We start from the raw sequence: 24,490 nt of genomic DNA on the forward strand, positions 1-24,490 counted from the left end.
ACTGGCGGCGTAAAAGTGACGCAAGGCCTCATAAATGAGGCCCATGGTGTTTTGCTGCTCTCTCTCCCTGTCACACAATGCAGCACAGCAACTTTTGGTGCTGTGCTGGGTTGTGTGGCACGTTTGTAAATCTGTGCCTTGGTGTGCCATCTGATGCAAAAAGTCTTTGCTAAAAGAAACGTTATTAACGACTCTATTCGAGGTTCTTGTTCTTTAGAATGAGGGTATCAGGGAATAAATACAATGAACACAAAGATGCACATTACGTTATGCATTTAGAAGTAGGACTGTAGCTAATCGCACAGAGGCTCGCTGCGAATGACGCAGTGCTGCGTTGGAATGACCAACATAATTGCTCATTAGCACGCTCCCAAACTCTTTCACAAAATAATATTTACTACCCATGCCAACAGTTGTTTTGTGAACATTTTTCAGATAAAACATTTACATAAATAAAGAATATGTTAATCACCATGACAAGAAGATGATTAAGGGGAATAACACTTTCAGATGTATGTTATTTCTGATTGGTCTGTGTGCACAATTAATGATGCTCGGGCGATAACCTGTGTAGATGCAGCATGTTTATTGGCCTGCTACCCGCTATAACAATCGTACCCTTTTCTCAGCTAGCCCACCCTTACTTACACTTAATTTCGAGTTTTATGCGAAATCCAGAGTCGGGTGCTGTGTTACCACCAGATTTTGCAATCTGTCTCAAGGAGTAAATGGATCACAGTTTTTCCTCTTGCGAGCCCCTCAGGCATTACTGGAGGAATATGCGCGAGAAACACAGGTTGGAAGCAGCATTTTTCACACTATACCGTAAATTGCCCATTGTTTCCTATTTTAACCGTTTAAGCTCAGAATCAGAAGTAAAATCAGTCCGAAAATACTATAGTCATATAGTAACGTCATTACCCCGGACCGTTTTATCGCCGGATAATTACATCCCGATCCGGGTCAGAAATAAAGCATGTGTATGTGTACAGTAATTACTAACAGCAAGCCTGTCAAAGTAGAGTTAAAGTGCACCTTAGCATTCAGTTGAATGGTTTCCATTTATTGAGGTATATTATAGGCAGTCGTAGCATTCTGCTGTCTATTGCTTTCTGCTCACAGACAAGCGGGACATGAAGATAAGCAGGAAGTGACCTTAATGGGCACAGTGGGAAGTTAGAAGTGCCTGCAGGTCTAGCTGCAGAGAGCCGAGGACAATCCACAAGGAGAGCAGCTTGGCATACAGATGCAGTCTGTGATGAAGCAGTGCAGGAGAGGAAATGCTGCTGCCAAGTATCTATTGCCATATGTTGTAGCTAAGATTGGCACGCAAGGAGCCCAGACCCAGCAACTGTTTCTATTTTTGACAAAATAAAGTACAGACCATAGATGGAATCCATTTGAACATTTGTTGATCATATCTGTCTATATACTTGTCAAAATCACCGTTTTCCCAAATTGTTGCTATTTACAGCCTAGACTATACTTCATTACTAAATCATCAAAGCCCTGTGCAGAATACAGCCTATAAATAATTAAAATAAAACAAATGTATCTTAGGTTCCACTGAATCAGAAAAAAGCATCAGAAGGAACATACTATGATTACGTGGGGTTCTTATCAGAAAAAAAACAGAAGAAACATGCCATGATTGCCTAGTGCACAAATTCAAATGAATATAATTATGTTTAATCTAGTATGGCGAGTGAGGTGACAAGACTATGTAGAGAGGTGTGCGAGTTATATTAATTTGAAGATGGTGTAAATGTTTGTTATATGTATGACTTATAATAATTTGAAAGTGGTGCATAAATGATAAATGTAAGAGATAACTATAGTTTTCGAATTTCTAATGTTTTTATAGTTCAGACTGGGTTGGTCACACATAATGAAATAAGCGCGCAAGTGGTGTGTAAATCATAATTTTCAGAGATAACTAAGTGTAGAACTTCTAATGTATGTGTAGTTAAAGTTGGGTTTGTATACTAAAAATAAATAAAGTTTTCCCAACTATAACTTACCTTTAACCTTTGTTTTTCTCTTGTGATACTTATACATATATATATATATATATATATATATATATATATATATATATATATACATATATATGAACCCAATCCTGTGTTCAAGTTTTCCAAAAAAGCAGGCACCGATTCCGTGGGATTCGTAATCAAGGGTCTTTATTAGCAAGAAAGACGATCAGACGCGTTTCGGCGGACAAGTCCGCCTTGCTCACTACAACTACAATATATGCATATATTAGAAATAAATAAAGGGTGGGACAAGCCCACCCTTCCACAAATACATTGAACAAAACAAAGTGGTGAGAGGTTTAAGAATTTTGATAATGCACACCTTATGTGACCTGGATGATGATTAAATGAGGTGCTGACAAAATTATACTGATGAGTGCTCAAAATTAATGTGGACCCTTACATTACATATGGAAAGAAAACTTGAATAAACTACCATCAAGAATAAGGAACTGGAGTAGGAACTAGAGAGATATAGTACAAATGAGAAAATCAAAGCAGCACTTGAAAAAATGGAAAAGAAAATGAACAACCATGAAGCTGATGTGGAAAATAGAAAAGCAAGGAAATTTAACAGTGACCGAACAGACTACGCCGGTTGGCCTATATACACTTTTCTGAGAAAATATGAGACCTTAAGAAACAGAGCTTACACTTACGGGGCAGTGGCCCAGAGTAAAGTATCAATGATCACTATGAAGGATTTACCAGGTTTAATGACACTTGTTGCTTTGGGAAAGGAATCAGAGTTGGTAGGCAGCAATGATCCCCTTTAGGAATTATTGGATGTACTGTTCTGCAATGATAAGGGAATTGCAACAAGGAAGAGAAGAGAGTCTGGTTTTAAGCCCACTGTTGCCTGCTGTAAATAAGATTGATCTCTTCCAGGAGATGGTAAGTGAAGACATCAAAAGCCTGACTTACAGGAGTCAGAGAATGAATAGACATAACTTAATCCGGGGGGGGGGGGGGATGAGTAGCCATAAAGGAATTAAGAGATCCTCAACAGATAATGATCAAAGCATCTGATAAAGGCGGGAAATAGTGATCCAGGACTGATCAAAATACATAGCAGAAGAAGAAAGAAGGCTAAAAAACAAACAGCATTGGGAAAAGCTAAAAGAAAATCCAACATGGGCCATAACTATAGAATACCATCAAAAATTGCTAGAATGGCAGAACCTCGACCTCACTGACCTTGAAGAATACAGGTTTCTGAAAAATGAGCATCCAATTACCCCTACTATTTACTTTTTACCCAAAGTGCACAAGATCCTACAAAATCCCCATGGCCATCCGAATATTAGCTCCATTAGATCACTACTAGAGAGCACTTCAAGATTCACAGATAGCTTCCTTGCTCAGTATGTAACATCACTGCTTTCATACTTGCGAGATTTTATGAGCTTCTTAAATAAAGTTCTGGGAGTCCCCTGAAAGGAGAACTATCTAATGGCTACGGTAGATGTGATGTGAAGATGGTGTTCCAGCTGTAAATACTTCCTTTGAGAGAGATCAATCAGCTACATGGAAAATTCTAACTTGCTCATAGAAATGCTGACCAATAATGTGTTTATGTTCAATGGAGACTACTCTCTGCAGAAACAATGCATGGCTATGGAGTCTTCATTTGTTTTAACATAAGCTAAGCTTTTGGTGGGATTCTGGGGAGCAGACGCAGCCTGGACAGAAGAGAACCCAAATATACTAGAACTTGTGATACTGTGGACCAGGTTCATAGATTACCACTTTTTAATATGGGAGTGTGAAATCAATTGCTTGGAACCGTTCATTCTGTCTCCCATTAAGAATACCCACAATTTAGGCTTCGCTCATACCATCAGTACAAATGAAAACTTTCTTGGACATCAAGATATTTGCCAAAAACATAACAATACATACAAAGATAAATCAAACGCCCACATCATGTAATAGCATTCTCTATGCTAACAGCGGTCATCTTAAAAATCTAAAGTAGAGCATCCCATTTGGGGAAATGTTAAGAGTCTAACGAAAATGCTCCGAAACTGAAGATTTTGAAGAACAAATGCTGGAAATGGATATGAGATTCCTATCAAAAGGCTACCCTGGGGAAGTACTCCTAAATGCCATGGAGAAAGCCAGGACACCAGCTAGAGATGAACTATCAGTACCATGTAAAAAACATATCCACAAGGAGAGACTAAGATCTGTATGATCCTGGATTTCTATTGCAAACATAGAGAACTTAAACAGATATTTCAGTGGAACTGGAAAATACTGTAACTGGATAAAAACTGGATAAAAATCTCAAGGAGGTACTTGCAGATCACCCGAGTTAAACCTACAAAAAAGTCTCATCATTAGTAGATTTACTGGCACAGAGCCATTTTTCACAAGAGAAACCAACCAATACAAGCTGGCTCAATCGGCCTGGCTTTTTGGAAATGTGCTAAGTGCAACGCATGTGAGCATGGAACAAACAGAACCACTTACAAGCTCTACAATGAAAAGCATGAGAAAATCAAGGAACAAATCACATGAAATATACATACATTTTGTGGTTTATGTTTTAGAATGGCCATGTGGCAAACAGTATGGGGGAACCACTGTTAATAATAGGAAATTGAGTATCTTACAACACCTTTGAGGGATAAAGAACCAGAACGTTTGTTAGACCATATTCAAAAACGTTTGGGAAGAACATGAAGGTAAGACCAAGGAGCTACGATATTTCGGACTTAAACAGACCAGAATAGGAGTCAGGGCATGTGATCTAAAGCTGACGTTAAGAAGGGAGTCATGCCTAATCATCTTGTTGGGAGAGGGAGCTGCCTTGTGACATAACTTGGATGCTGAATTGCACATTCATTATTGATTTTTCTGAATGATCATGAACGTAATTTTCCCTTGAGTCTATCTAAGGGATCATGGTATTTAATTGTGACATTGTTCAGGATCATCTTTGAAAAGTCAAAGATAATAATATTGAATCTGGGCATTTGACTTGTATCACTTACTGTACTAATACCTTTCTGATATGTAATCCACTTTTCCCTCCTTGATTAATCAATAAGTGTTTTAAATTCTATGTTGTCGTGCAGTTAGAGATCTTTCTCTCCTGGAGATGCCATACTTAGATATAATGGGGGCATTCTATAGAAGATCAATTAGAAATATGGGATGCTGTTTATATTTTGTGCTCTGATTGCTAGTTTCAGTAGGTTACTTGACAATTTCTGTTGGGTCAAGAAGATTTCAATGTAATAGTGTTTCAGTAATTGATTCAACTTCCCAGTGAGAATCATATTGTACAAAGTATAATGCAATATATATATAGTAAATACCTCAATAATGTAAGCACTTTATTAACTCTAGCACTTTTTATTTACACAGGTATGTCCCAACAGTACCTTCCATTCTGAACCTAGTAACTATTATTGTTGGACGTTAGCTAGCACTTTATGAACAGTTCTTCACAATCAAATATTTACAAATATCACTATTTGCACTTTCACCTCAACAAGACTCCGGATCATTCTTTCTCTTTCTTTAAATTACCATTTGGAATGTGATAAGATGTTGAAGGAGGAAAACACAAACTGGTTTTAACCTACCCAATAGGCTTGATCAAGAAGTTTGGTTTATCTTGTCTGTTCACACCCATGGAGAGTACTTTATGCAGATTTACATTTTGAGTCTTTTTATTGTTGATCATTATGCTCACATGGGACTCCTAAAATGTTAAGAATCATTATGTTTATAATGAAACTGTCTGACCGTATCTAAATTTCTGTCAAATTGATTCCTTTAACAAAAATGTAATTGAAACTTTAATGTACTTTACAGAAACATCAAAAGAGGGAGATCTAAAATGGTAGATGAATTTCATAGCATCATACAAGTCATATGTACATTCTAGCTATACTCTTTTGGTAAAAAGTGATGATGGACTGTAGGAAAGTGGGATCTGCTTTTATGGTTACCCCCACTTTTTGCTTGATGTAAGACTGTTTCTGACTAGTCTGACCGGGATCTTGCTAATCAGGACCCCAGTGTTTGTACTTTCTCCCCTAAATTGGTATGGTAAGTACTTAGGTACATCCTAGATTGGACACTGGTGCACACTTATCAGTCCCTAGTATATCCTATTTAGGTACCCAGGGCATAGGTACACCAGGGGTCCCCCATGGGCTGAAGCATGTATTATGCCAACCATGAGGGACCACTCAAGCTGTAACTACAGGCCTGCCATTGCAGCCTGTGTAAGCTGGTGCTAGCACCACTTAAGAAAGATCTAGGTTTACCTATATCTAGGGTCACTGCACTTAAAACCTATAAGTCACCCCTGAAGCAGGCCTTTCAATCCTGAAGGCAGGGTGCTCAGTTCTAAGTGTGAGGGTGCCCCTGCATGAGCAGGACACCGTTACAACCTACGGAGTCCATTCTCCTGGGTTGTAAGTAAAACAGCCATAACATATAGAGGGGCACTGCATCATTACGCGATGACCATCTCAAAACTGTCTGTAATGAACCCTATCATGTTTAGTATCAAACATGTTAGAGACATACACTCACACCATAAACGGTGTGGGAGGTATGATTCCATGCACTGGAAAGCTCCTCTCGGAATCCCTCAGTGCTCCCGATTCCAGTCTTCTAGAGCCAGACAGCACAACATGGCTGCTGCAAATCAGAGACTTGATTCTGCCCTTCTGCTGCTGAGCCAAGCTCGAGCAGGGGAAGGCAGAACAATATGTGTCCGGTCACAGGGAGGTGTGACCACCGCCCAGACAGGGGTTAGTGTATTGGGGCCGGTTCGGAGCGCATGCCAGTGCCACTCAGTCTGCTTGAAGGGCACATTTGGTGCCCCCTTGCATAGTCCAGTTTAAACCAGCTTTGGGATCCATTGGCTCCCTAAGCTGGTGCGAAGCTGGACAGAGGACATCGGAGTATCCTCCCCACTGTCTGACCCCTCCCCATTGGGAGGAAACCCTGAAGCACCCCAAATCTTTCCTTAGGGTACTTAAGGGCTTACCTGAGGGTGGGTCCCTGGATTCATCGTGGGACATGATTCATTTCAGACACCACTTCTTCTTCAACTGTCTGGGCACTCCGGACTTCGCTCAGGGCATCAAGCCTGCAACTGGGTAGACTCCTGCTGCTCCTGATCTCATCACTCTGCTCGTCTGCTGGAACGTCTGTGCCTGTGCATCATACGGGACCAGCTGCAGGTTAGCCCAGCACCATGTGACTCTGGGGAATAGCTTGCTTAATTTTCCCCACGGCCCGCAGCGCCGGGACACCTCTCCGGAGGTAGCTGTGCGCATTACAAATGCTGGCATTTACATTTAACCTTCCAAGGCCTGTGGACATTCAAGACACCTGAAGGAATCTCCCTTGAAGTGAAGGAGTCATTTCTCTGTATCTGCAGGCACTGCAACTAAGCTAAATGGTCTGGTGATATTGGATTCCTATGGACTCTAAAAGGCTCACCATACAGGTGGTGGTTCTTCACATCCCTTAAGGCCTGTCCTGCCCTCTCACCGAGTTTGAGGCCAGTCTCCTTTGTTGCAGGTGCAGGAACCAAACTCCTGTGCACCGCATTGACTTGCAGTTGCAAAGACTTGTTGGCTCCCTTCCATCAAGAACGTCGGGTTACAAGTAGCCCCAACCTCAGAAATCTTATGTGACCAAGATCTTTATCCTCACCACATCACTTGCACAGTGGGTCTGCAACTTTGATGAGCTGCTCGAGGTCCTCTTGCTTCTCCAGGGCCTCTGGCCTGTGGGTCTTCTGGAGGGTCATCTTTGAATTCTGTGGGCTCCCTTGATTGCTTGGGGCCTGCCCTGACCCCCAATTGTTGGTGAGTCTCCTGGACCTTTCTGGTCCTGACACTGTACCTTCTTCGACTTCCACATTGGTTGCAGTTGCCAAGGCTTGTTGGTGCTCACGACGGACACTGGCCCCTCAACTCCTGACATCCGATGTGGGAGAGCTTGTATTCAGCTCCTGGTTGTCCGCAGCGTTGCCTGGTCCGCACAGCTGCAGTTTCAAGGTCACGGTCGGCTTCCCTGCAACACTCAACATAGGTGGACATTCGTCTTCATTGCCTCCGGGCCACTCCTGAGTGTTATAGACTCTTTCCCTTCTGCTTGCAGGTACTTCTCTTCCTGAATCCACCTCTGGGTTCTACCAGACATGTTCACCTATTCCAGCACCTATTCCAGCAGCAGCATCTTCCTGAAGTCTTCACTTGGGTTTGACAGCAGTTTCCAACTCCACTTCACACCGATGCACCCGGTTCCCTGGTGTAGGTATCCTGGTTCCTAGGCTATCCCACGGTGGGGTGGCTCTCCAACCTTCTGTCATCCCCCGGGTTTCTTCAGGGTCCACTGGGAAGCGTCCTTCTTCTTTAAAATTGCAACCGTGACTTGCCTCTTGACTTGCATTGATCCCTCGGTCGTATTGCCACTCTGCACACGGCGTCCGTGGTGCTCCTGGTTATTTACCTTGGGTGGTTCCTTCGGTCCTCAGCCCTTCTACGTCTTCTGGGTTTAGTCTTGACTTGAGTTGTGGTTCACATGCCACTATTCTAGTAAATGGTTTGGTCTCCCATGGTGACCACTGTGTATTCCGTGCTACTTACTTGTTTCTCTTGAAAATTATTGTGTGCATTGTGTGTATCTCCAGCTAGGAGATATTCCAGTATGTTAGTGAGTGTCTTATAATACATATTTTTATAAATACAGTGTGTGGTTCTTTTTCACGTAATCTATACCTATAAGATTATGTTCATGTAAAACAAGGAGCTTTACACTCCTTTTGGACTAAGCCTGAATGCTACTCTACACAGCTATCACTTAGAGAGCGTTGTGAGGTTGTCTAAGACCGCTATCACCATAAGGGTTGTCTGGATTGGTGCAAGGTGCCCACTCACATAAGTGTACACCATATACAAAGCCAGCTTCTCGCATGGACTATCATGGAATGGGCACTTTAAATGAACTATCTAGGCAGTTGCACTCTATGGTGCTGTTGAAGGCATATTCCGAAATGCGTTGCTTTTCATATGCACTGTAAGTCAGAAAATAAAGAAAATTAGGTGAACTACCCATGACTGTGGTAATTCCTATTCCCCGACCAAGGAGGAAAGTGAACAGTAAGTTCAACACACACATATGTATTTCCAATGGAAATAGCTGAGTTAAAATGGTTTGTTGGTTGAGAATTTAGGTAAAAAATTACTGCAATTTGCAAGTTACAATTTGGGCCATAATTCATAACTCACGCAATCAAGGATGCAAACTTAATTCGCACACCAGATGCAATGCTTTTGACCTCACCCTTGATACAACTGATGCAATTACAATTGGCATGAACAATGTTATAGGTGAGAGTTCTTTTCATATTACCATTAACACTATCGGCCCGATTCACAGAACTAACTTAAGACAAAATCCTAAACTTACTACAATTTTCGTATTCACAGAAGGCACTTACTCGTTTTGGTATTCACAGAAGACACTTACTCATATCGGTACTCACAGAAGTTAGGAGTCCTAACTTTAGGACTCCTAAATGCCTTCTGTGAATACCGAAAGTCTTAAAGTTAGGATTTTTCTCAGTTTAGTAGAAGTAAAGTTAGGACTCGTAACTTTAGGACTCCTAAATGCCTTCTGTGAATACCGTAAGTCTTAAAATCAGGATTTTTGTCAATTTAGTAGAAGTGAAGTTAGGACTCCTAACTTTACGACTCCTAAATGCCTTCTGTGAATACTGAAAGTCTTAAAATTAGGATTTTTCTCAGTTTAGTAGTAGTAAAGTAGAGAAAAATCCTAATTTTAAGACTCTCGGTATTCACAGAAGGCATTAAGGAGTCCTAAAGTTAGGAGTCCTAACTTTACTACTGCTAAATTGAGAAAAATCCTAATTTTAAGACTTTCGGTATTCACAGAAGGCATTTAGGAGTCCTAAAGTTAGGAATCCTAACTTTACTACTACTAAATTGAGAAAAATCCTAATTTTAAGACTTTCGGTATTCACAGAAGGCATTTCTAACCTGACCCCCACAAGGGTCTGGGGTCAGGTTAGATTTGTCCTGCCCACTCATGCTGGTTTCTATTTTCTTTTTCCCATCACAGTGTGCACAGTGCACTGTGTTTGATAATGACAGTCTATGAGACGACAGTGAACGCTCCCAAAATAAAGGTACACCAATGGACTAGGAGTTATTTTTCCCGTCATCCATTGTGGACTTGTGAATAAAGCTGTAGATTTGCAGATCTGATATGGTCTGGCAGGCCATCCCAGAAACAATTCTGATGTGTGTGTGGGTGTGCTTTAAAATGATTCTTCAAAAAGACCTGACCACATAAACTGGAATGTAGTGTTATGATGTATATTATATTATGTATTGATCTGCCTTCCAGCAAAGAGATGATTCATTGTAAACAAAATAAATATTTGAGAATGACGGAAGGAATGAGTCATTTGAGGCTGTAGGCTTTGCTGTGTGCAGGAGTCAAGTTCATTTGCTAGGCTCCGTTTTGTCTGTTGTTATACATTCATGTAATAACATCACCTGAGCGTTAGTTTCCATACCGTACTCACTTTCTTAGTGATGAAAGGATGTGTCTATATCCGGCAAAATGAATGGTCAGCCCTGAGCATACTAACAAAATCCATTGTTAGCTAATGTAAATTCATACACCAGGTTGATTTTGATAATTGTTGATATTAATGTTTAGTTACTTTGCTATAATAGTTTGTTTCTGTCTTGGGTGTCTGAAAGACAACAAAAAGTGTTTAATTGGTCTTGCACTTACGCTTCTGAACCACCATGAATATATCAGTCACCACCATTTGTGAAAATGTGTACAGTGTAGGCACCCTTTAAGATCTGAGCAGGCTTTGCGATTTGTTATGTGCATTTGTATTGTCCTTACAGCCAATATGCCAAACAATCAAATCCCAGCTTTAAAAGTACAATACTTCCAGAATATCTAGTCCATGCATTCTTTTGCATTGTTCAACAAACAACATGGAACACGTACTAATGTTATAAAGTCGTGTTAGTGATTTGAAACTTGTGATTTCATAGGATGCAAAAATGGGGCAATTTTTACGAAAAACTCATGCAAATCAACACAATGTAACTAAACTCAGCAACCAAAGTTGCTGTGTTGCATGAAAGGGAGAAAGCAGGAAAGCACCATATTTACTAAATTACAACACTGTTCTGTGCTCTCCCTAGTGCTGGTGCACAATTATGCTACTTAGCACCATCCACATACCCTTACACCATAGTGCAAGGGTGTGTGGGTGATGCCTAGCATAGGTTTGATACTGGAAGGGCTCCCTTCCAGTACAAAAACTATGCCTATTTTTTTTTAACATTTCCCACTATGGATGTGTGCTGTAGCTGGTAGTACACAGGCAAAGTCAGAAATGTATGGAGAAATAAAAGCATTTTCTCAAGGTAATGTGACTCTGAAAAAGGAGTTCTATTTTGCTGCAAAACCCTCTCCACTGTGGTTAGTAGATACTTCTTTGCGTCAAACCCTATTGGTTGTTGCATTGGAACACCCATGTACTACTCATTAAATGCCCACCTCATGCAAAGTAAGGTAAAGCAGCACTTTGAGATACTTGATGTACTTTTAGGCAACATTACAGGGAAGAACACCTTTTTAAATGGCAAGAAAATTCAAAATAAATCATTTGCGTGGTTTACATAATTCTTCACAACCAATCACAAAATATTAGTAAATCTCCCGCCAGCTGTCCATTCGTTTCTGAACCTATCCTTGACAGTTCAGGAGACTCACCAATATGATTGAAATGTTTAACTTTAAGACACATAGAGAATGCAAATATCTCAGACTGCATGTTCCATCATTCACACCTGTCTGTGCCTTAACAGAAGTTGAATAATCCTACTCTAATCAGTCAAAATACTCCTTAAAATTAGTAGTCTATTCTTAACTGTTAGGCGAGCCCTTCTCTGACATAAAGCAACCTTAAATATCTCTAATCCTTATTAAGGCGTCTTACATGCAGAAACCCACTACTAAAGGTGAAGAGGGGTACATTAATCTGGAAGGTTTACAGTGTTGTATATGGCAGAAGTGTCCAATCAGATTAAGTCCAAGATCTTGATACAGGGCAGTTCGTTTTGCTTCAGTTAATCGATTTAGAGGTTGTCATTTGAATACATTTATTTAAGAAAGGGTGTGCCAGAGAAAGAATGACCTGATAATTTGAGGACGCCCAAAAACTGCCACATTTGTTGGTACTCACAAATCATTTACTGACCCCCTTCACACCTTGCAATATTTAAGATTTACTCCTATCAAGAAATGATTGCAGACTTTAAATGTATCCCCCTGTGGATGGGTCCCAGAAGTTGGGGGATCCCTTTAACATTCCTTGCCCGTCCCTTAAGACATACTCAGGTATGTGCTAACTGCATCTTACTAGTGGCACAGATTGCAATTCTAGATTGCTTTCTTATTCAAGCAGTTGTATGTGTAAAAGGCTCATTGTCAAATACATTCTTTTGTTTGAATTGGGCCATGCTACTTTCAGATAAAGGATATTCGGTTCCATGGTGCTAGACATAAAATGTGCTCCCGCTCGATGTCATGCACAGGTAGACACAATATCTCATGTATAAATAGCCACTTCTAAAGCCTCTAATGTAATTTGGTAGAGTGGATCATGAAAAGCAGGTACATGTGCCCACAGCACACCAGAGGCAGTAATGTAATATGGCCATTCCTGCCTTTCAGCACACCTGGGGCATGTCATAGAGTGGTCTAATTAATCCTATTTTATATTATCACTCACATAATTTAATTTGTAGACTACTAATGGCCACATACATCATCTACTTATAATACTTGTAATAAGTGTATTTTCCAAATGGGAATAAGTGACCAGTTCTTGTTTGGTGTCCCTGGAATCACAATTTAATATTCTTATTTATAGTGAAGTTGGATTTTAAATTGTAATTCTGAAAATGCCACTTTTAGAAAGTATAGTAAGATGATAAACAACCCTTGTGGACTTGGGTAATAAAGTTAGATGGTAAAGGTTCCTACAAGTGATTCATTCAAGAATTATGGTTGAAAATAACTTATCTTAGATATGGTGACATCTAATGACACTCATTGCAATTACTCAAAACAATTCAGAAGAAATCAATAGGAAAATCCATTTCAACAGTCGGATGAAAAGATAAATACTTTTATATTCCAAGAACAAGAAAATAGGGGTACCGAAATAACAACACTCAAATCAAAAAGAAAGAAGTATAGGTTAGGCATCAACATTTCATTCTCTGTTGCATCAAATCAGTAAGACCATCTTCAGGACAAAGGTGGATCATGTGAAATTTCTTGACACCTTGATTGAATAGTTGGGAGAAAACTTAAATTCTCAAGGGAGAAGTTTTTGATTTGAACAATAGATGTAAATCAATTGGCCTCTCATCACAGAGAGGAAAAATATGTTTCTTATTTTGAAAAACACCGCAGCATCCATTATACAATCATGGTAAGAGATCCAAAAGAATTGTAGAGCCCGCTTTCTCACTGATTTGATGCAACAGAGACTGAAATGTTGACGCCTAACTCAAACTTCTTTCTGTATAGGACAGACTCATTATTGGCTGTAATGCAGATGGGATTTTATACATTGAGAACCAGAATATTTGTATATGTCTAATATAGATGTTCTCTGTTGTCAATGTATGTTTTGATTTGATTGTTATTTCTGTACACTTATGTTCTTCTTGTTGGGAATGGAAAATTAAAAATCTTTTTTGATACACCCGGCTAGTGAAATTGTTTTTCTTACTGATTTTTTCCAAATTGTTTTGAGTCATTGCAACGGGTGTTATTAGATGTCACCATATCTAAGATAAAGTTATTTTGAACCATAAATCTTTAATACATCCCTTGTAGGCACCTTTACCTTCTTACAGTTGGAAAGTTGGCATTTTCCTGCCTTAGCCATTTAGTGGCTGTTGCCTGTACCTGGGCCTCATGACTGGGCGTAGCTGAAAGTTAGGCTTTGTGCAGTCTTCTCTGACAGCCACACACAATATGGAGCTTAGGCACTGGCAGGATGAAAGGGAGGAGCTCGGCACAGCCCCTCTTACACTAAATTGTTGTGTCCTGCCTCCACACAAAGGGCTGCATACCCCCTGTAGGTAGTCTGGAGCCAGGACAAGAAAGGCAGGCCTGGGGACTTCAAAGAGAAACCTCTAGAAGCTTCTTCCCCACATCAAAGGCACAACTTTGTATAAATACTGAACCTCACACACCAACTCTTCAGTGTACTTCTGGACCTGTGGATACTCTGCCAGGAAGAAAGACAGCTGTGCTGCTTAAAGGAGTGCCTCTCTGCTGGACTGCTGCTCTGAAGAAACTGCTACCCTGCTGCCTTCTTGCCTGGGGAACAAGAACTGGACCTGCAACTTCATCTCGGACCCAGGGCACCAGAGTGTCTCCAAGGGGTTGTCTGCTGGCTTCTTGAAATGAGCCTCAGGGACATGAAATGCCTCCCAACATCTTGTACCAGCCCCTGAACCAGCTGCAATGACTTCTTGACCAAAAGTAGTGTTCCTCAGGACCTGAACCCTTCGTGTGGAGCAGTGACCGTTAATCAAGCTTTTGGGCTCTTCATGACCACAAATGGGAATGGTCACACCAAGACCTCGCTTGTTGCATTGCAATTCTGTGCAGGCAGTCCAAGTCTTTGCATGCCAGCATCGACCACTTGCAGGGGACATCCAAAGCATAGCTCAAGCCTGCGTGTTCGCGACTCCTGGCACACCAACAGTCTCCTGAGATGCTCCTTTAGGCCCTCTCTAATGTGAATGGGATCTTGGCACAAACCTAAGAAGGTAAGCTGCAGCAGGACTAATCTGGGGACTGTAGCTAATCTGCACTCCATTGTGGTCAGCCTGAACTTGTGACTTTGACTGGGTCCAATACGACGAGCTATCCCAAGTTGGATCTGTGTGTTTTTGGCGATATTTTCATGACATTTTTTAACAATTCCTATCTCCGGTTTCACTGTTTGGATTTATGTTGTTTTGGTCTTACATTATTTAATAGACTTAGTGCTATTTGTCTCACATGGTGAGGGTTCCTTTTTATGTGGTGTTTATCCTGTGTTACTCTTTGAAGTGTTGCACAAATTATTTGCACATCACCTCTAAGTTAAGTCTGACTGCTTTGTGTCAAGCTACCAGGGAGTTGAGAGCAGGTTAATTTGGGGTTTGCTTGTGCCCTACCCTGATAAAATATTATTGTTGCTATTTGACCAGGGCTCACAACCCAGTTAGCCAACAACCCATTTTCTCAATAGCTATAATTGTGCAAAACATTAATTGCCTGGAGTAGCAGTATCAAGTATCTTAACAAACGTTACATGCTGCATGCTCTCAGAAAAAGCTCCAAATTGTCAACATACAGGTGTTGGTGGAAGGCTTGTTGTTCTGAATATTGAGCCACATTCCAGTTGGTAATTATGGATCTTGGTTCATAACCATTCAAATATTTGATTGCTGTTTTCCCTTTACTGTACTTTCCAGACATTTTGAGGGCATGTCTCCCATGACATGTCAATTATGGGAAAAAGTCATCTGATGTGTCTTACTGGTATGCTAGTCCAAAAAGGTTCAGTTTAATCCACTCAGCAGGTTTTGGTTCAATCAGGTTTATAGCACTCTGTTAATACAAGATTTCATATTGGCAATCAGTTGGTGAAGCATGTTACCTTTAAGAAACTACCGTCTATAGACTGTTGTAAAGGCAATCACTAGGTGAAGGAGGTAGCATGCAAGGCGCTAAGATCTCTATGTTTCAGGTTTTGAAATTTGTCTAGGTATTTTCTTCACATGTGCACCAGGAATTTCTTCAAATTATTTTCACCTCTTATGGCCAGATCCAGAGTTTCGCAGAATAGGACATTCGCCAAAATGTAGGGAATGTCCTGGCCACCATATTCATAGTGACATTGACAATAATGTATTTAACATGGCACGCATGACATCTAGTACAATTTTGAACATTTTCTAAATCTGTCCAACTTTAAGTAAGATTCTTTCTCCTTATGTTACAAAATAGAGGCTGCATATGGATATTTAATGAGAAAGCTAATTATGCAATTGGGAATTAAGATCCGAGGTCCACCTGCACAAAGGTAATGCTTTGTGATTATCAAATAGTGAACTTTTGCTAATCTCCATTTGGTAATCACAAACATCAATGCACAAATGTGTCTTTGACACATTTTGCGAGTTCCTGTGGGTCACAAATAGACCTACCTCATAAATATCTTGGTGTGAAACCCATTGAGAATCGCTAACATCACAGGGATCGTGGTCTGCTGGGGTCAGCAGATCACATGCCTGTGATCACTTTTAAATAAAGCAATCTTTTGCAATCTTATTTTTTTTTAATGCAGATCAAGTCCCTTAAAGGAAAGGGGATTCGTTTAAAAAAAAAGTTTTCTTTTCACTTTTTAAGAGTAAGCAGTGGTCCCTGGGACCACTGCCTGCTCTTAAAAAATGTTTTTATAAACATTTACAAAGGTAAATTGGTTACCACCTCCTTGAATGTGAATGTATTGTGACCATATTTGGGTTGCAAAACATTCTCACATACCACTGCGATTCTGTATTAGGAAGCAACGCCCTAAACACATCCTTTCCTAATACAGAATCGCAAACCCAATTTGCGATTTGGTAATAGGCTACCGATTTGTAAATAGGACTTGCACATGTAAATAAGCCTTTTTTCATTCGGAGACTGGCGATTGTGTGAATCGGCCTGTTTATTCCCACACAAATCCTTTGTATATATAACCCTTAGGAAGCTTTACACCTGAACCAAGCGCTGACACAGGCATCTCCATGGTGGGACACACAATCCTAAAGACAAGAACGCCGCCAGGCACCATAGCTGTTTTAGTGGGGTGGAGTCTCCTCTAGCACTGATAGTGCCGTCATCCTCCCCACAGCATGTGAAGCTTTGCTCCTAAAACCGGTACTGACACCAGCATCTCCCTTTCATTTTGCATGTCATATAAGCATTGCAGCAGTGTTAAACATACAATCTCAGCACAGAGCAATTGCACAACAGACATAAGGAGAGAACATACCACAATATAGCATAAACAGTAGTAATATCAAAGAAATGAAAAAAAAATGAGAAAGGACAGAAGAGGAGTTAGCAGTTAAGCTCTACAGTGTAGGTATAAACCTTGACCAGGTACACACATCTTCCTTAGCATAACTGGATCATCCACTTGTAATCTCATCTGCTCCCAATCGCGGAGCCTCTTATCAGCCAAAAAATCACCCATACAGCGAATACCAAGATCCCATACGACCCCTTCCTGGGGCGACGGGGGAAGCCCGCATTATTAATGATTTGGTAATTTTCCTCTCGAGCAGTGAGAACGATACTCTGAGGCTTGCTGATGTTAGGGTACACGCCCTTCTGTTTGCAGATGAAACCCTCCTGATCTGTAGAACACCTGTGAGACTGAAAAAGCTCCTGGGTAAGTTTGGGTTCTTCTGTAAACAGAGGGGCTTAGAGAACTACATTACAAAAAACAAGTATATGGTTTGTAATGCCTTTTTATCCTCCAGCCCTAATTTCGCACTCAATGGAGTCCCTCTGTAGCAAGTTCATATTTTGGAATACTTAGGGGTTACGCTCACCAACACTTTGATTGGACTCCACTCATCCTGGAGTGCAAGCTAAAGCTTGAACGGTATTAGAGGTAATTACTTGGACCGAGTGGAGTTATCCATTTTGCCCATTTTCCCAGCTCTCCAAATGTATACCTTTGCAAGCCCTGAGGTCAGCATTGTATGGCGCGGACTAGGGGGCCACCAAGGCTCTAGAGAAAATAGAAAAACACTTTATGAGCCCTTTGACCAACTTCCCTGTTAGCACCACGCTCATTCCACTTCGCCTAGACATGGGTCTGAGATCGATTAGTGAAAAAATGGGCCTCAGACCCCTGTTGTACTTGCACAGTCTGTGGGCGACCCTCAAGTTTCACCCCTACAGACAGGGCCTGGAGGATGTCCTCCATTTACCCGGAGCCTTGAAAATTCCCTGAGTTAAGTTTATCTAGCACTCCCTCACCCAGATAGGTGTGCAATTCTTTGATCTACTCATTTAGACCTTATTGGCATTTCTAAGGGGTAAACAGTCAGAACACCAAAGCCTCAGCGATGCGTGTTCCGACATCGCAAGTGTAACCGCACTTGCTTTAACTACTCGTATAGGTAGTTACGGCAGTGCACGGTCTAGCTGCCGGCTGACGCAGGAACGCAAGCAGGAAGACCTCGCCAGGAAGAGAGCCATGGTGATGTAAGTGGGGCTGGGCTGGGCGGGGTCAGGGTAGTTTACTGGGCTGGGGAGGTCAGGGTTAGTTTTCTGGGCTGGGACTCGGAGGTAGTTTTCAGGGCTGGAGGGTCGGGGTAGTATTCAGGACTGGGGGTCAGGTAGTTTTCAGGGCAAGGGGATCAGGGGTAGTTTTCAGGGCTGGGGAGTCAGGATAGTTTTCAGGAGTGGAGAGTCAGGGTAGTTTACAAGGCTAGGGGATGATCAGGGTAGTTTCCAGGGCTGGGGGGGGCGGTTGGGTATTCTTTTTTAATTAAGGGTTAGGGTATTAGGGCTAAGGGCAATGGAAGAGGTTGGGTAGTTTTATGGACAGCGCAGGGGATGGGAGGGGGTCAGGGTAGTGTATGTTAAGGGACTGCGTTTTAGGTCTCAGGACAGGGGGGAATGAGTGTTCAGGATAGTTTTTAGGGCTTGGGGGTCGGGGTAGTTTTTTAAACTAGGGGTTTGGGTTTTAAGCCCAAGGGCAGTGGAAGAGGTTGGGGTAGTTTTAAGGGCAGCACAGTGGGGTGGGTGGGGGTCAGGGTAGTGTTTGTTGAGGTTAGGTACAGTGTGGGGATTGGGAGAATATAGCAATAGTCCTGTGCACTAATACAAGATAATGCATCATGTAGACGAACTTTTGAATGCAAATTGAACCGATACAACGTTGAGGTCTTTGATTTCTTTAATCGGTCATCAAACACAAAAACACACAGCCAGCCGACACGTGTTTTGTCAGAGAAACAGTGTTCTCCGACTCTTCAGGGCTCTGTGGCTGAATCCAAAGTCAGTAATATCCAAAAGCCAGTGATAATTCTAACCCTGTAGGGTATGCTAAGCCTTGGCAGAACGAATATTTATTCAAGAGTGTAATTACAAGCTAATCGAAGGTACGTCGGTTTTGACGCCAGTGCGGGTGGACAGAGGGAATTATTGAAATCAAACTCCAATAATCACGCGAACAAGGAATAGAGCTTCAGGATCCGTCCCGGTAATGCATGAGTACATGCTCTCTGATATTTTGGCTCAGAAGGGGTGCCTGCGTCCTGCCGTCTTCAATACATTACGGGGTTTTAGGGTCTCCACTTCCTGGCAGCACCATGCCAATTTTTTTTACGTATAAGATAACGTAAATACTGCTTGAGCGCCATTACTTCCAGTTTATGAAAACCCTGGGGATTTGGGAGAAGGTCGGGTATTCGGACCTCAAGGTCGGGAAGCAGGTAGAGAGTTTGTAGGTTAGGGCAAGGGTCGCAACCATAGCCATGCATACCCCTTTACCATTTATGCCTTTACCATGAAATTGCATGGTAAAGGCATGGGTGGTAAAGAAATGCATAGTAAAGAAATGCGTGGGTAAGACACATTTTTGGTTTAGGCTGTATGGTAGAGGCACGTGTGGTTTAGCCATGCATGCCTCCATCATGCAACGTTTCTAAGGCCACTTTAAAGAGTCTATTCTGGCAGCATACGCATTCTCTCATTACTGAGAAACCGAGAGCAGGCTCCCTTGTAGCAGTATGTTTTACTTTAAAGATGATCCTTCCTTGATGAGGTAGAGCCTCCTCAGGCAAAGACACTCCATCTATAATTTCATCTTGGGACCTTGTCACTTTAGTCCTTACTACCAAATGGCAGCATGCACACATGGAGTCCGAAGGATGTTGACCCTTTTGTAATAGGACTACTGAAACTATTGCACATTTTCCATTTTTCTGTTCTGTTGATATGGAATTTAGAAAGAAATGGATCTGCACAATTCGCAGGATTCTGGGTATTTTTGACTACAGAGTATGTATTAGGGTCCTGGAAAGCTATGTCAGACAACCCATAGTGTTTGCAGTCTCATGGTTTCTGCTATCTATGTGGAGACATAGGCTCAAAAAGCTTGTAGTAAGGTGAGACATTCTTTGTAGTCGACCAGATTCTGCACCTTTTCTTACTCATTTACCCTACTGTGTGCACTTTGCCCATTGTACTGTTGAAATGAAATGTAATACTATTTTATCTTTTTATTCTATATATGTATTGTATTGTATTTATTTTATGTAACTTTTCCTGCATTGGTTCTAATGTGCTTGTATGGCTTATTGCCAATTAAAGATCAATGTTGATGGTAGCCCTTAGTCCATATCATAGTTCCCACATACAACACTTGTACTTTTAATTCTATGTGATGTAAGATAAGCCCTATGAAAAACTACAAATATCAGGGTTCTGAACTGAACTCAGTCCTATAACTTTAATGCTGTTTTTTAATTATATATCACGATCAATAGGATCAGAAGGAAAATAGTATAATTGCTATTTTACTTAGAGTGTATGGCCTTGGAATATCATAGGGTAAAGTCTGGCATAGATATTTTGTTACTAAATATCACTTATAAACCTATCAACCAATAAGACTAAATATAGAAAATCTACACATAATGTAATATTTTTGTAAATTATGTTTAGTACTTAAATGTTATGTTAGTTGATATTTTTCTACATGATATTGTGACATACAAGCATGCTGAGCAATTGCCTTATACTTATTGAACTGCATCGATAAAATATATAATCCATTATGCCTTTCCTGTGCCTTTTTTTTAGCTAATTGTAATATAAACAGAACATAATATTGGACCAATATCACATAATTCTACCAAATATTAATATTTTACATTCCATTTTGATTGGACTAATTTTAGCTATTATAAGAACATACTGTGCAGTATTACAGTATTTAAATGAGATGTATTGGGGAAAATACTGTTGTCTAGCTAGACCCAACATAATTTCTACTATTTGTAGCACTGTTCTGTACAAAAGTTTGTTTCCACTTATTACATATACATGTTTTATGCCTCCATCTCTCTATAATTGATCTGGCACATTACCTGTTTTTGTTAAATGTAATTATGGATTCATTAATATTTTTATTAATTGTCTTTTATACTAACTAAACATGATCTCCATGTGATTTTCTTTCCTTTAGCCACCGGAGAATGGTGTTGGCTTGCCACGTCAGGTTGGAAATAAGACAGAATGTGGCTTGTTGGGATTAATCCTGGATCTAAAGCGTGATTACCAGCCTGCCCGAAATCTAATACCAGAGGAGAAGCTATATAAAGTGTATACATTTAACTCAGCTCGAAAATCCATGAGTTCTGTCATCAAATTACCTGACAACAGTTATCGGATGTACAGCAAAGGAGCTTCCGAAATTGTACTAAAAAAGTAAGTATTGAGTTGCCTCTTTTTCTGTCAATGTTATCCTTTTTTCTTTGGCATTAAATCATGTATGCTATATTGTTAAACTATAAAAGCCATTCTTGCCTTGCCTGTGATAACAGATAAAGCAAAACTGACATAATGGTTAGTAAACAATACAAGCAAGAAACAGGCGATAACAGTGAGACCAGTTTTTGAAAATCGTTACAAAAAATAAATGTAATACTTTTTCAGATTTCCCCTTATCAAAGATATAGTTAAATTCGTCTTCAGAGTTTGGTCACAAACGCTGGTTTTCACACCATACAAAAGCCCTTTTATGAGTAAGAAAATTCTTTCTGATTCATAGAAATGGCGCTTTATTTATAAAAAATGGCTTCTATAGCGCTTCATAATTTGCAGATAGAAAAGGGCGTTCCAAAAAAGGTTGTATCAGTAGTTGTGACCATAGCTGAAGTTTCAACAAATGATTAGTCGATGGGGTGGCAAATGATTTTCAAAAGGCGAAGCTGTCCAATTGAAAGTGCTTCCTCTCCTGGAATCATGTCAAGCCCTAAGAGAGAAATGAGTAATCCAAAAAATCACTACCTGATCTCCTCCAAGGCAGTTTCAAAAGGGATGTTTTTTTCAAAAGCAGCACCAGTGACATTAATGTTTCCCATAGGGGAAAGCAAATGCAGAGACGGCGTTCTGCTGTACCTTGTGGACCTCCATCCCTACATTCAAGTCCCATCACAGGAGCCACATAATGGGACCTGTCTAACAATTATGCATTAAGCAGTGCCTTTTGCAACCACCTGTAAATGTGTGATTTATTATATAACCTATCAGTACATAAGTCACATCATAAATTGAATTGCCATTAACAAATCAGATGGGGTGCAAACTGCACATCAACTGGGAATGAAAAATAAATAGAACATAGACTTTCTAAAATTGTCTATTAGTTTCCTGTATAATGTATGAGACCCAAGCATCGCATGCTTTTTACAGGAATGTTTATTTACAGGACTATCAAAAGAAAGTAAGTATGAACTTTTTAGCCCACCAGGAACTCCAGATTAACCCTGGGCGTAGTGTGCGTAGTGGGGCTACGCGAAGCTACGCAAAGTGGGCGAGAAACTACACCCACCTGCGCACTTCGCGTAGCCCCACTACGCGCCGCATGCCCCCCATCCCCTACATACCTAATTTAATTAAATGGGCATGCGCATTTCTTGCGAGAAATGCGCATGCGCGGCCGCCCGCGCATGCGCATTGGTTAGCAGACGGCGCCGTGAACGAGCAGAGGGAGCCCCGGGACGCCGCGGACAAGGTAAGTCTATTTTATTTATTTTTTTGTGCCCATTTAATTAAATTAGGTATGATCGGGAGGGCGGGGGAGGCGGGTGGCGGGCAACTTCGCTACGCCCAAGGAGTGGGCGTAGTGTTGCCTGGTTCGCCTACTTTGCAAAGGGCAAAGTAGGCAACACCACGCCCACTTCGTGGGCGCAGCGAAATTGCCAGCCCAGGGTTACTCCAGATTGCGTCAACTCAGCTGATTTATGGAGACCTTGCAACAGTTTTCGTAGAAAGTTGCAAATATTGAACAGCTCAAAATTCGGTTAACACCACATTGTGGGAGAAGATACATCACTCACATATTGCTTAATCAAACCAATCACAAGCTAATGCACTTCTCTTTTCTTCTACAAAGAAGACCAACACTGCATTCACATTTCACCTAAGATTCAACACATCCCCTGTCATAAATGAAGAAGGTATGACAACACACTAGAGTCCTCAACAAGCAAAATACAACTACAAAACATGAAACATAAAGATGAACCATGGTAGTAACTTCCCACTTATGCCTTGCAAAAATTACTAATATAGAATAGCACATGTTGCATAACACACAATACAGCAAACAAGAGAAAAAGGTGTAACCCATAATTTTACATTTTTGCTTACAGAATTACATCCTAGCCATAACAGAGTCACTAATACATGGGAGTTACCTAACGATAACTAAGATTGTTACTGGGCATCCATTACAAACATCTTCCCCAAGTGAAATCATGACCGGCTTTGGCCCCTTCCTCTTAGAACCCCTTGTCCAATACCAAATGGACATAGAATGGATCTGTCCCTTTGGGAGGAACCCACCCACGACTGCCCATACCGGGGGTGCCTGTACAGGGGGCCTATCTACCTGCCTGGGTACCTCCCTTGGGCACCCAGGACCTCTTTTGGGCACCCCAAGGGCCTGTTCCAGCTCACTGTAGATCCATGGGTGGGTGCGAGGAAAAGGTTGTGTGTCAACAACCGCATCAGCCCCCACGCCACTACAACCTTCTTTCGACTAGCTGCCAGCACGCCTTGGAGTTTCCAGCGATGCTGCTGTTACTTTGGTCTAAAAGGGGGCCCTAGATGGACCTGAACTGTCCCACCAATTATGACCCAACCCTCCACAGGCCAACATAGTTCACCTAAGATCTGCCCCCAAACAAAGCGCAGGTGATGAACTAACCAGTTTCACTAATTCTCCAGAGCGTTTCTTCGTGCCCTCTTTGACAGGGGGACCGTGTCACCCTTGATGCACTCTGAGGAGTAGCTGAAAACGTAAGCAACCTAAACTCCTTACCCATTTTCCTGTTTACCAGCTGCAGTCATTGAGGACTCTGACCTCAAAACTTCTCTGTGAGCCAGCAGACCTCAGAGATAACCAAATGCAACTAAGTCTCTCTATAAGGTCTCCGTTACATCCTTGTTGACAGGATGTACCTTAATATTCCCTAGGAGCGTAGAAAAACCCTCTGGGGCAAGAGCCTGCCCAATGCAATCCTCAACTGGACCCAGCG

The 24,490-nt window shown here is 41.2% G+C and overlaps 1 protein-coding gene across 5 annotated transcripts in view; it reads left to right on the plus strand.

The window, feature by feature from the left end:
* Positions 1-24,490, plus strand: part of ATP2B2 (ATPase plasma membrane Ca2+ transporting 2) — a 1,528,737-nt gene that overhangs the window by 1,219,759 nt on the left and 284,488 nt on the right. For all 5 annotated transcript variants that reach the window (XM_078661398.1, XM_078661399.1, XM_078661400.1 and 2 more), the window contains one exon: positions 21,412-21,653. In XM_078661398.1, coding sequence (XP_078517524.1) covers positions 21,412-21,653 — 242 coding nt within the window. The remainder of the gene's footprint in view (positions 1-21,411; positions 21,654-24,490) is intronic.

The sequence above is a fragment of the Lissotriton helveticus genome, chromosome 9 (genome assembly GCF_964261635.1).
Source record: "Lissotriton helveticus chromosome 9, aLisHel1.1, whole genome shotgun sequence".
In the NCBI taxonomy this organism is placed as follows: domain Eukaryota; kingdom Metazoa; phylum Chordata; class Amphibia; order Caudata; family Salamandridae; genus Lissotriton; species Lissotriton helveticus.